General features: G+C 40.4%; 1 protein-coding gene across 1 annotated transcript in view; it reads right to left on the reverse strand.

Annotated features, from left to right (window-relative positions):
* Positions 1-13,841, reverse strand: part of LOC121193224 (forkhead box protein J3-like) — a 52,946-nt gene that overhangs the window by 10,568 nt on the left and 28,537 nt on the right. Inside the window, exons 5-8 of the mRNA XM_041055441.1 lie at positions 12,708-12,791; positions 8,323-8,424; positions 4,870-5,028; positions 273-486 (exon numbers count right to left, since the gene is read on the reverse strand). Of these exons, the coding sequence (XP_040911375.1) occupies positions 273-486; positions 4,870-5,028; positions 8,323-8,424; positions 12,708-12,791 (559 nt within the window). The remainder of the gene's footprint in view (positions 1-272; positions 487-4,869; positions 5,029-8,322; positions 8,425-12,707; positions 12,792-13,841) is intronic.

Here is a 13,841-nt window from a genome sequence, read left to right on the forward strand (position 1 = left end):
AACAGATTGTTTGTTTATTAAAATACAATAGAGTAGGAGTACTCTGTGGTGGAGGTTAATACTGGAATGCTGTTGCTGCTATGAAAGCAATGTTAAATTCTTTCCATTTCAATAGGAGCTTAAGCTTGACAGTTAATTATGTGCATGAAGCCTGACATAGAAGTTTACACGTTTCGTTTTTTTCTTTTTATTCCTGCGAACACAAGTATCATTACAGATGCTGGGCAGGCGCACACACAAACAGAGCGCACAAAATGAGAGTTGACACCCACCTTGCTGCGAGAAAGACTGTTCAAAGACACACTTGTAAAGACTGCGGAAAGAAGCGCTGAGGTCCTCGAAGTCGGAGAAACAGAGCTGCTTGTCCCGTGACTCCGGGACGGACAAACCGTACTGGGGCTGTGGGGGAGGAGGGGGAGGCGGTGGAGGCTGGGCAGGCTGCTGAAGGCTCAGGGACTGGGATGAAGGCTCTGAGTGGCTGCTCACCTTCAAGACAACCAGAGAGGAAGAAGAAGAGAGAGACGGACTGTGAGAAGTACTATAAGACAAACTGGGAAATCAGAGAAGGTTTTGGTTTTATAAAAATATATCAAAACACTGACAAGTGTGCATTCCTGGGAAATTACTGGTAAATCAGGACACTTATATTGAGGGCTTAATCTTTTACTGCAAAAATAATAATAATAATACACATTATAGTTTGGAGGTGTGGCTGTGCTCATGTGATGCTTTGGAACATATAACCCTCTAACAGAACCTGAGACACACAACATTCGATGAATATGAGCATATATTTAAAGAAACATTCACACACAAGTGCTAACAAAGTTCAGCGTTACCACATGTTTCTGTGGACTGCCTAGTGTGTGACAAGGACATACACACAGACAGAACAAGGACAGTAACTATAACAATTTCTTTGCCTGCTTGAATTAAGATGAAGATCTCTTATGAGGGAAATACTACAATTCCAATTACACCACAATCGCTGAGATGTAAGAAAAAAACAACTGTGGCAGAGGAAATGTTACAGAGTTGTAAAACGCAGCCTCTTAGGCAGTATTATAAACTGTTCTGCAGAGGTTTGGCATCTGAAAAGTCTTAAAACTCACGGTTTACTCAAACTGGATTTCCTAGATTGTATTTCATCTTCTTATTGGTACCTGTAGGAACACACACCATACGCACCACCAACACAGCCCATTGCTTTCTTCAGAGATATCTTCAGCCTGAGAGTGGTTTTAAAATTCAGGATTTTGTTTCTAATGTCACACAGATTAGCTTGTTTTGATCAATCTGAATCCAAAATGGTAAAAATCTGTTTTGAAGCAATAGTGTAAACTATGCACACTTTAATCCTGAGACAAATTTAAATCATGTGTATGTTGCTTAAATTTAAGAATTTAAGAAAAAGTTAAGCCTCTGCCATTCACCAAGTCAGTTACTTCAAATTAGTTACCATTAGCAGCTTGTTTGAGCCAGTGCTGCAATGAAGCACCAGACTTTTAAAAAGCACAGAAGCAAAACTTCACAGTGAGAGGAGAAGAACGGGCCACGCGGCCTGCTTAGCCAAGTGAGCACTGGAGTGGGCTGTGGCCTGTCAGTCAACACAGAAGGAAACGAAGTGCTTCCAGTAGCTGAAACTAAATTGAGAAACCTGAATTTCAATTGGGTGAGCTGCACTGTAAAATAGACAGAAAAGCAAAATTCAATGATCATCATATCTTTTTTATTTTTTTAATTAAAAAAAAAAGAATTACTTTAATTAAATTCAAAATTTTGTCTTTCAAATTCAATTTTCAAATTAATTAATTCTACAAATCTTTTTTTTTTTCAATTCAGTCATTCAGTATGATGATTATACCACATTCATTTTCATGCAATTAAAATGAAATCCTCCTTTGGCTCTTATTTCTTTTCATATAAACACACACACACACACACAAAATACAATATAGTGCTTCAAATCTCTCTTTTAGTTTGTGAATGCTGCGTCTTCCTCCACCCTCAATCATCTCATCCCAGCTGTCATCTTCCTCACCATCCACCCAGCAAATGCAAGCAATTTGCTGTGATCACTGTGCCTCCGCAAATATAAGCCAACTTAGCATGACGCATCCACCCCCCCACACACACACATCTACCTCCACCCAATAATGGCAGCCTTTCCATCAACTCTCTTGGTGCCTTTGAGATCTCTGCCAGTGATGCCACCAGTAATCACCGTCAGTCAGGAGGGTATCACCTGCGTCAGGTAATGAGGCAGAACTAACCCTGATCCCGCCGGACTAGACCACAGATGAGGTCTGAGACGAAAGAGGAGAAGGGCGCAGGGTGGAGGAGGCAACGCAGTGAGGAGGAAAACAAAAGATGGCCTCTAGAAATGAGAGGTTAACGAGATGAGATTGCACTGACCTTTGCTAATGCAGGTGGGAGGTGAGTGGTGAAAAGTGACTGATGGTAAAAAGGTGAGCAGCTGTTACAAGGAAAAAATAATGAAAGGCTGGGATTTTTTTTTTCAGCACTTCTATAATTTTGGACCAAGACTGGTATTTAAAATTTTGTTATATTTAGTTTAAAGGGGACAGGCACAAACACGTTGACAGACTTGTTAAATGTACTACAAATCGACATCCTAGCCGACATCCTCCCTAAACCTCTCACACGTTTACATTTAAATGTTAGTTTAAGGCTCATAGAATCATATTTATCTAATATTCCAAACTTATTTACTTACTTGTGGCCACAGGATGAGGTCTAGTCCCTAGGCTGGAAACCACTGGACTAAACTGCATATAAAGTAGTTTAAAAAAGGATTCTGAATGTTGAGTTTGATTGCTGTACCAGTACATTTATTACCACTAGTGATAAAAACTATTACCGCTGGTGAAATCAGTGCTTTGATAGTTGAAGCATTGTAAGCAAAGAAATCAATAAATCATACAGACTGAATACTACATAAAATGTTGGCTTCATGATAAGATTTCCTAGTTGCCCATTTAAATAAAAAAAATTAAATTTTAACCCCCCTCCCCAAAAAGAGGAAAATTCCTCATATCAAAATTAGAGATCAGGTCACAGCCATTCTTGACTCAAACACTCCAGGCTCATTGCTTAATGCTCCACACAAATTTTCTTCACCTGATGAGCCTGTGATAAACTGTTTGTTTACGTTAAATATTTAGCTCTAAATCTAAATTGCTCAGCGTGGGGACAGTTTATGTCCTAACAGATGGGTTGGCTAATCTACTCCCTCCTTCTTAAAAAAAAAAAAAAAACACACACACACACACACACACACACACACACACACACACACACACACACACACACACACACACACACACACACACACAAAACTGCATCTTATTATCATCTCACACATACACTTCTTGAGACTAATCAATTCAAATAGCTGAAGGACCTTGTTTTGTAAAGGATGAGGAATCATTTAAACAGCCAGAGTAAAATCAGGCCAAATATGTCTCAGTGTATCAGTGCCCCGCCAAGTCTCAAGTGTACTTTACACTGTCCAAGACCGTAGGCACCATAACAGTAGATGATACGGCACAGACTTGATTTAAATAATCCTCACTGTGTGTGTGTGTGTGTGTGTGTGTGTGTGTGTGTGTGTGTGTGTGTATGTGTATGTGTGTGTGTGTTTGCACAGTATGTGGGACCTCGTAAAAACTCATGGTTAGTGTGAGTGGGGTGGCCACTGGTTACGTCCTTTGGCTCCGGCCTCAGACATAAACAGTAACACAGCCTCACACATACACACTGTTCGGCTCCTAAAAAAACAGTGTTTAATTGTCAGCTAACAGAATTAAACTGCTTTTAATTGTATACAAATTGTTTAAAATTTGCTAATACTGGAGTGGTCAGGCGTCATTCGCATGCATCAGAGGTGGTTATGCTAAACTGCCAGCACAAAAGGATGACTGATGTTTCCTGCTGTTTTATTTTTACACGGTAGAGACAGTTTTTCAAAGAATACCAGCATTTGCTACAGGTTCAGAATTTATTTTGAGGTGTTTGATCCTGAGGGGTGGGAGGGGCTGCGCACAGTGCAAGCAGCAGTATAGTCGGCTGCAAAACAAAAATTTTCAATCAAACTAAATAATCTGTGCATATGAATGCAACACTCATCAACAAGCAGTTGAGTTCTCTGAAAGGAAGAAATTATAAATACAAAAATCTTTTTGGAAGAGAGAAATTTGATTTGTTTGAGGAGCCCAAATAAATTCTCGATACGGGAAAGAGACTGAAAATGCCCTTTTGACTGTTTGTTTGTTTGTCAGTGCATCTCAGAGTAAAAACACCAGCAACTCAAACTAAAGATTTTTTGCAGGTTAAAATGTGTCTGCTCATGCCATCTGCTTTACTCTACAGTACAGAATAATGCATATGTCATCTAGGCACACTGAATGTGCCCTGCAAAAGACTCACAGAAAAATATATTTGCTGGCAAAGTCTGAACATCAAACGAAAAATGAGAGTTTCAGCGGTGTATTGTAGATCCAGCGTACACGTCGTTAGCTGGTTACCACCTCCTCAGTCTGCTAAGGGTGCAGCACACACCTTCTGTACTGACTGAGAGTGTCTGGACCAGTGACTGAATCATCCAGATTAAATAGATCCGTTTTAGTTTGAATGCTGGTAGTTAAAAACTTGCCGTTTCAAGATTTAAAACAAAAGCAGAAGAAAAGTGGGAGAAAGTAGTGGCCCTGCTGAAGTGTCCTTAAACCAGACACCAAGTCTGTAGCGACCTCGGGTCAGCTGTTGTCCTTGTGCAGATGGACATAAGAAAAGAGAAATTCTCCTGCAGCAATCATTAGACTGTCACCTGAAGTGAAGAAAAGGTCTTACTGGTGTGTAGCTGTGTACGTTGCTGCCGCTGCTGACGGCCGTGTTCAGGTTGTTAAGGTTGACGGACGCCAAACTCTGCTCTGAAAGACTGTTGCTCAGGCTGCCGCCCAGACTCCCAGGACTCTCGCTGCCTTCCGCCTCGGGGTTGTACAATGCTACCTACACACCACACACACACACATCAACAAACACACACATGCACACAAACATATTTCCATGATCCATGTTAATGTGAAAATAAAGGGTATTATACAGGGCCAACATTTTGAGGCAATGCAGCATATAAACTTCTTCAAAGGCAGTGATTCATGGTTTTATTGTTCCTCCTCACCCATTTTCTTACTCTCCTTCGTTTTGTACCATTTGCCAATTCATATCCAGGCTTAAGTGAACACTGCCCACCTGAAGAAGTTACCCATGCACCATTAACTTATGAGACAACTCATGGGGAAATATGGAAATTAGAGTCCTGAAAGCAAATTAGACCTGCTGCTGCATAAAAGCCCAGGACCTGAACTTTTTTCCTTAAACGCAGTGATTTTGATTAAATGTCCCGACCCAGAGACCACTGCGTAAGAGAAATTACTTTATTGTCTGAGAGTCTGGCACCAATGAAAACACAAACTTCACTTCAGAGGATGTGTACTCCATATTATCTAGTGGTGACAGATCACAAAGCTTTTAAAAGCAATGCCTCAGGATTATGTTGAATCATATTTCTCTTGTTTTGTTTGACTGTCAGTACTTGTGAAGCAGAGCGCCGGCGTTACCTCCAGGCTACATTTAATTGTATAGACAAATCTGAAAATATAGCCTTCGGGTCAAACAACAGTAAAGGCTCTCTAGGGCAGTGTACTACCCTGTAGAACATCTTGTAGCTTAAAAACAAGAGTTTTTTTGGGGGGGTGAATCTGAGTGTTACTCCTGGACATTTCTGTGAGTGGGTGAGTGAGTGATCTGTAGAGAGTGAATCTGTAACTGTCCTTGCTGCGCCACAGTAGTAACTAGGAAATTATTTTACAAGAACCTTTGAGGTTCACATCTACGCATTAGAAAAGAACAAACACGGATAATGACCAAACACCTCGTGATGTTTCCTGAAAGGCTAGACTTAGCAGTGCGTCAATTACAAGGAATTTAGGAATTCAAGTAAAAACATTACAGTTTCTGAATGCAATGATGACTATAACAATCTTTCTAAAGGAAAATACCTTCTGTGATCCTAATTTGCTAGTATCATATTATGAGAATGTCTCTTTGAAACCACAGGCTCTCCAGTGCAAACAGCATATTAGTGAGCAAATGTGTTACTGAAGAGGCTGTGACGCACTGCTGCGCCTGCAGGACGCCACCTGTCTGGATGTGGGTGGATTTCATTGACGTTGGCATCAGCATCGTTGCCATCAAGGTCTTCCTCTTGCTGCTCTGAATCATTGTTTCAAAATGTATAGAGATGACTAAGACGAATCGAGTTTTAGTCCCTCCTGGAGTAAAACAGGATCAGTGCAAAGTGACACGCTTAAGGTGAATGAACAGTTTCCTGTTGTCTCTCCACCTGCTGCCTGCGTGCCACACCAAACTGTCTGGGGAAATGTTCCAACAATAACCCCCTGATGCTGATTTCTTTATCTGCTAATGATGTTCACCTCTCACTATTTGTTGTCATATTTCATGACTAATTTGTCTGTGTATGTTAAAAAAAGTGGAGAAACTTTTACTTTTAGAGTTGATACATAATACATAAATCAATACATATACATAAGCAATACATAAGCAAAGTAAATATTTTAGGGAACAGTCAAGATATAGAAGGTAGGTAACATAACCCACTGCTAAAATAGGACACTATTTCAATTATCTTCCAGTTATATAAATCCATTATCTATGTATTACTTTTTAGATTAATATTTTAGTCTATAAAATGTGAAACTTAATGATAGACACCTATCACAACTCCCCAAAACCCAAAGAGATATTTGCCTGTTTTATCTGAGAAAAAAAAGAACTGAACTTCCAATGATGTGAAACAGAGCAAATTCTCAAATTAGAGAGGAAGATAAACCAGCAAGTGCCTGACATTTTTAGTGGTTAAATGACAATGAATAGCTTGTAAAACACGCAGTAAAAGAAAACACAGATATTATTTAGATGATAATTTAATTCTCTAAGTGTTAAAAACTGTGATCAAAGGGTTTCATATTGACAAATTCTTGGAAGTGTGAGTCAAGATCTGTGAAAAGAGTAGAATGGAAAACTGGAATAAGCCATCAAGTCCAGACCTTTACATCACGTCCAGACCAAACACTCAGAGTTATGTGAGCTGCTGCTGTGGGACAAATTTTCTCTTTGGTCGGGGTCAGACGAAGGGGTCATGTACTACACATCATCATTCCATGTGTGTGTGTCTGTGTGTGTGTGCGCCAGATCAGACAGGCGTCAAGAGGTCCCAGTTACCGCTTGATCTCTGACCCTCATACAGACGGCCACACCCAGTTTTGCTTTTTAAGTCAGTATGTGTGTGTGTGTGTGTGTGTCATTCCATAAGGTTGTGTTTGAAAGTGAAGAACCATAAAACAATCCAGGCCACTGATGGTGGAAGGGAAAAACAGAGACTACTCCTGCCGCAGTTTTTGAGTCAAGCACGTATCCAGTCGATTTCATTTATAGCCTCAACAAAGTTCAACACATTCTTCTCAGCAGCAAGTACAAATGACTACATCTTATTGACTAATTCATTTGTCAAAATCATCTTTGCACATCATTAAGAAATGAATATTCATCTTTCTGAGCTTTTCAAGAATTTAAAATGTCTCCATGTAATATCTGTGGACTCTGAAGCATATTATGATGAGTACACAGCAGCATCACACGCTGTGTTACTGTTGGTAGAAACGCGTCTCCTCAGCTCCCTGCCACCTCAATGTCTTGGCTCAAACTCACAGTCATCCATAAACTTTTGAAAATAATTCGGTACAGTAGCTAATATTAGCAACTGTATGAAGCCCTCATGAACTCATGTCAATATGTGAAGAGCTGTAACAATAAACCAATAGCCGTAGTGATTTATCTTGCCTACACAGGGACTTATCATTTCCTGTTTGTGGTGCTGGGTATCCCCTTAGCTACCTTCATATTTGAATTAGTTTCTCAATTTGCTGAGAGGGAGACACATCCTAAAATGAGAATCTTTGCAGGACTCTGACGCTCCCAGAGGTTAAATGTTGCCATGGAAACAACTGATTGTTGTGTTTCTCCACTGTACTAAGTTCTACCTTGTGATTTACCTTCTTTTTAACTTTAAGTCATAACTCCATTTTCTAGTAGCTTTTTAAATTGGACAGCAGTACAAAACCCCAAAGGCTATGGCAAAGTAAAGGATCACATCTTCACATTTGAGAGGCTGGAACCGGCCAATGTTTGCCTTTGATTATCACTGAATAGCTGGTGTCATACCTTGTTGGTGACAGCATTGATGGACAGAGTGGGAGACGCCCCTCCTGACATGATGCAGTCCATCCTCAGAGACTCTGACTCTAGGCTGTAAGGAGTAGATGCCTGGTGGAAGAACAGGACAGAGGACAAGCTTACCAAATAAATAATGAAGACACCAAAATAACCTAAGCTTCCAGCGCGTCACCAGCCATAGGCCTTTTAACATGTCACAGTAGGAAAAGCACAGGTGTAAATAATAAAATAAATGATGGCTGAACATTTAGCTGCCTTGGTTTCAGGGCCCTGGCATTGTTCTTGTCACACTGTCATGACTTACTGGGACACTGGGACACTTGTGTGATGCTCCATGTCTATCATGTCTGCCAATGTATGCAGAGAGGTGCTCCAAAATCTATGAGCTACTTGTGGTGAAACTATGAAGTTTCTACAAGGTGTTAGTCCTGACTTATCGCATTTACAAGACTGTGTCTACAGACTCACAGAGGACCATGGTGACGGGACATAAAAATCACTGTGTCACAAATGAATGCATGAAATTGATAACTTAAGCATTGCATAGTGCTGTACTGTATACAGAGTTTTCTCTCTATATTCACACTGGATTAAGCCTGGTAAAACATGAATTGGTGCACAAATACTTTTGCAACAGGAACTGTTCAGTATTGCCTGTTAATTAATATGCAAAAGTATTTCAAATATGTTCTCCACTAATTGGAAGTATGCAGAGGAGAGTGACGGTAAAAATGAGGAGGGAAATGAAATGTGACAAAGGTTATGAGAATTTTCTGAATGCTGCAAGTTCGCGATTCTGCGCCGAGCCTCCTGAATCACCACTATGCCCCAGGCTCCAACTATGTGAACTAGTTGAGGAGCGCTTCATTTAAATTGCTGGACACTTAAACAGCCTGGAAAGTGGACACATCACTTGCACTTGATAAGATAAATCAAGCCATCCTCATGCATTATTCACATATCTAAAATGTATTCAGCTGCAGTTCTTTTTTTTTTTTTGCTGTCCTCACAAAGAGCTAAAGTAGGGTTAATTGAGTGTGGGGATATGAGGAACTATTCAAAGATCGATGAGGGGCTAAATTAACGCCTGCAAAAAAAAAAAAAAGGGGGGACAATATTTTTTCTCCTTGTCTGACTCCTTTCAGGGTTCAAGACAGCTTGCCTGCCTTCCCAAACTGCTTACAGTAAGAGGATTGGTTGGTAACAATGCAATCTTTAATTTATGATAAACTCCCAGCAAAACGGGTTGCCGGTTCCCTGGTGGAGGCACTTAAAAAGAAGACAACGGAGAGGTGAAGAGTGGAGTGAGGAAGGCTTGTGGGAGAAGGGGGTAGAAAAGGAAGAATAGGTAGTGAGATAATTGAGTGGTGACGGACAGACAGACAGGCAGACAGAGAGGCATACAGGAAATGAAAGCGAGTGATTATGCTAAGGGCACTGGAGACGCAGGTATTAAACTAAGTGTACACTGCCTGTCTACACATTTATACAATGCATTTATGCAGCTGACGTTTAGCCTCGCTGCCAACTTCAAATCTTTTCATTTGCACAGATGCTGTCATCAAGAGACTTTAAAGACTTTGACTGTGTAGCCTAGGTGCAACAAAAACCCCAATGAAAACACTACGGCATATTTAGACCACCTTTTTTTTTTTCAGGCGGTAACACTGCTATAAATCTTACCACTTAAAACCTCCCTGTTTCTCCTTAGCCCATGTGACAGCCCACAGTGCGTCTGCCAGCGGTGCAAGTGAGGCGTAAGAAAAGGGGTCGAAGGGCCCATCCATGTAAGACGAGATGACAAGCCTCTGAATTAATTAATGTTTGTAATAAAAAAAAAAAAAAAAACCGTTGGTGAAGAAAATATGTCTAATGGCAGCCCCGGGGCCTTCTGTGGTAATTAACTGGAACACAAGCCTAGAATACTCTCCCTCCCCCCTCCTCTCCTTCTTATTTTTCACCCTCCTTCCCCTTGCAGCTTGACTTTTTCCTCTCTGCTCTCTCTACCTTGATGTCTTTTTCACTTTTTTCCTGCATCCTTTCTTTCACACTTCCCCCTAATCCCCCCCTCCCCCTTCTCTCTGTTTTACCTCAATTCTTCCTCCAATGAGCAACTGTGATTGTGCACTTTGTCGCTCCACTCCTGCCTGAGTTCCCCGGAGAGGAAAAGGCTAAAGCGGCGATACAGGAAGAAAGGCAGAGACAGAGGAAAGAGTGGCAGACAAACAGATAAACACACAAACAGAAAGATAATGATCAAGATGCACAACCAGTGACAGAAGCACAGGATGAGAAAAGAAGGGCGATGGCCAGCGATGCTGCACAGTGATGAAAGACTCTGCAGGTTTTCTTTAAGGCAATAACAAAGATAGTTGGGCACATATTCAGAAAGACCTCAGTGGGTCAGCTGCTGGACACAAAGATCTACAGTATGAAAAAAAAAAAAAAAACAGAAAGGTGTCTGCACACTGGAATTATAGCTCCCTTGTGAAATAGGCTTTACTGATGATGATTCGATGCAGCAGGTCTTCTGCTTGGTCCACTACACCAGTTGATTTTACTAATTGGTTGCACAACCTTGGCTGAAGGAAGAGTTGTCATGGTACATGTGATCTAAGCAGTGATACCGGATGTCAATATTTATCTTAACATCATGAATCTTTTTTTTTTTTTTTTAATTTTCTAATTATTTTTTTTTGTTGTATTGTCTGTAGAGCATGTGCTCATGTTAATTCTGCAGGTATAACAGTTTAATGCCTGAACTCGTTTAACCTTTATACGAGGGCCTAGATTCCATCAAACTATTGGTGTAAATGCCACAGCAGAGTCTTTAATTATTTTGGTTTGTTTCCAAAATAATTAAACAAACCAAAAATCTTCTTGGATCTGAATCTGGTAGTTTAGTTTAAAAGTAGCATTTAAATTTCAGTCATTAAACCAACACCAGTTATGAGTGTGCTAATCAGCCCCTAAAGAGACAGAAAACTAAACGCTAAATGTACAGTAGTCAGAGACAGAGACAAAACAACAGAGATGCAGGCAGACAGAGGTGATATAAGACATGCAATACATCCTGGCGCTCACTCTGTTCTGCTTTTGTATTCAGATCCTCAGGTTAATGACTGAACAGCAGCTGCATTCTGCCGAGCTGATGGAGGGTAACATATATTTATAGCCTCGGCCGCTGTCAATCAATTTCCCGAAACCAATTTTCATTCCTACTTCTGCGTTCTCACTGTTCTACTCTGTTCTATTTCGTAGGTGATTCCTGCTGCTTCTGTGGCATTGTGAAAATTGCCAATCCAGGAGTCCGTGCTTAACATGTATTAACTTGTAAGGCAAGCCCACCTGACCTGGATGAGTATACAATCATGCCATTCTTTAATTGAGACTACAGGCTGTGATTCTGTTGTGGCACATAATGGCCTATAGAAAATGGCACATGTACTGGAGATGGGGTATTTCTATCAGACACAGGCATTTTTTTCTGCATTCTCCTGTAGAAGAGGGTCCTGTAATAACTGAGTCAATATCAAATGGTACAAACAAGGACAATCAAGCCTGTGCAACCCAGCCAGGGAAAAAAAGGTGCATGTTGTGGTTCAGGTCTTTGCTATTTTTGCAGCTTCACAAAGTAATAATAACACAAACAGATCCTATTCAATGCCCAAACAAATCATCTTCTGGTACGGCAGACAATTAGACCGATAGAGACCCTTCAAATAAGCATAACATGCAGCAAGCAGCAAGTCTCTCCATGGAGACACTAATTAGTACCGCGGTCAAGCAGGTAGTTGACCATGTGGCTGCAACTGGAGGGAAAGAAACACAAAACTGCTCAGTAACAGTATTTGAAGTGTGAGGTATAAAGATGATACATCCCCTAAACCCCTCCCCCCTGTCACCCCATCCTCTGGCTTTGTTACTTGATATCAAGGAATTTAGGCCACAATCCCAGATCTTTTACAACTGTGATGCCAGGTCTCCATATGTCTCTAGTCAGGAAATGTGGGTATTGTTGGCCAACACTGTGTACCACTGATTACAATTTATACCACTGAATCACAAAAATGACACATAACAGAAAAACATATTTAATTTGCAGATGTGTTTTAAGCTGTCATTTGGTTTGCATTATTCAGTGTAGAGTCTGATCTATTGGAACATTTCACTGCTCGTGTCATGAGTGAAGACACCTCCCTGGTTTGCTGGTCAGTCAAACCGTCTTTTAGTCTTTCCTTACTTTGGAGATGTCTGCAGAGGTGTCAGTTGAATACTATCTGAGTGGTGTATCACCACATTAATAAGGCTTTTAAAACAACAAACTTTAGTATCAATAGGAGGATTTCCCAAAATGTCGTTAAAATACTTACCCTTTCTCCAGATCGTGGTCTCTTCTTTGGCCTGCTGGGTACTGTGTCATCTTTAGGATTGGTATCTATGGCCCAGTAGGAACCCTGAAGAGCGACACCAACAAAAAGAAACAAGCCGCTGAGTCTTGTGTTTGGTGGAAACTGCTTGTGTATTTCTCCAGTACTTCTGATTGCTCTGTGCGTTTAGATACACCTTCACATTCATGCTTATCTTTTCGTAATAAGGAATCCTGAAAATTGTTTTAAACAAAAATAGAAACACCACAGTGGCACAGTGAGAAGAAACAAAAATATTCCATTACAAGCAAAAGTACTGTTACCTGTAAATACCAAAATGTACCTTGTGTACAGCCATGGGCGCCGCATATAGGTCACCATAAGAAACACACCATGCACAGGATTCAAATATCGATGTACTAATGTGTTAGAAATACTGGAATTTTTTGCTGTACGTGGTCCATGTGGTGCAAAGTCTGACAACTCAACTGTACTTGAGGGTAAAACTACAGCAAAGGATAATTTTTTATCAGTAGCTAAACTCGTGTTGAATGTAAAATCCAGATCTGGAAACTAACAAGTAATTATGACCATTTTCCAAAATAAAAACTCAAAACTGTCTTTCAATATGGTACTTGAGGAAGTGTAATTAATTACTTCCCATGAACAATGACAAAGACACGGGTCAGGCAGGTTACAGCACACAACATAAGAAAGACAACACACGCCACAACAGGACGTTAACACACAAACTAACACATATTCCAAGAGGAGATTAGAGTAGCTCAGGAACCCACACAGCCACTAATTAAAAGCTTTAGTATTTAGCAGCATATTTTGTCCTTCAATGGATAAAATTAACAGCCAGCCATAAGCGATACACCTGAAAACCTGAAAATAGGTCATTAACAAACAGGGTCACATGGTTTGTCCAGCAGAGAGCACTGACACGTTTTATCAACTGTATTATGCCCCACTCAGTATGTCTGGTTATATCTTTATCTGATTTTTCTCCCAAATATCATTATGTTTATTAGACTAAAAAATCCAGTATCCATCTGCCTATAAACACTACCCACATCTAAGGAAACAAACAAGGATCATATGACATTCAAATATTTCACAGCTGTGGCCTTC

Source organism: Toxotes jaculatrix, chromosome 2 (genome assembly GCF_017976425.1).
Source record: "Toxotes jaculatrix isolate fToxJac2 chromosome 2, fToxJac2.pri, whole genome shotgun sequence".
Taxonomy (NCBI): domain Eukaryota; kingdom Metazoa; phylum Chordata; class Actinopteri; family Toxotidae; genus Toxotes; species Toxotes jaculatrix.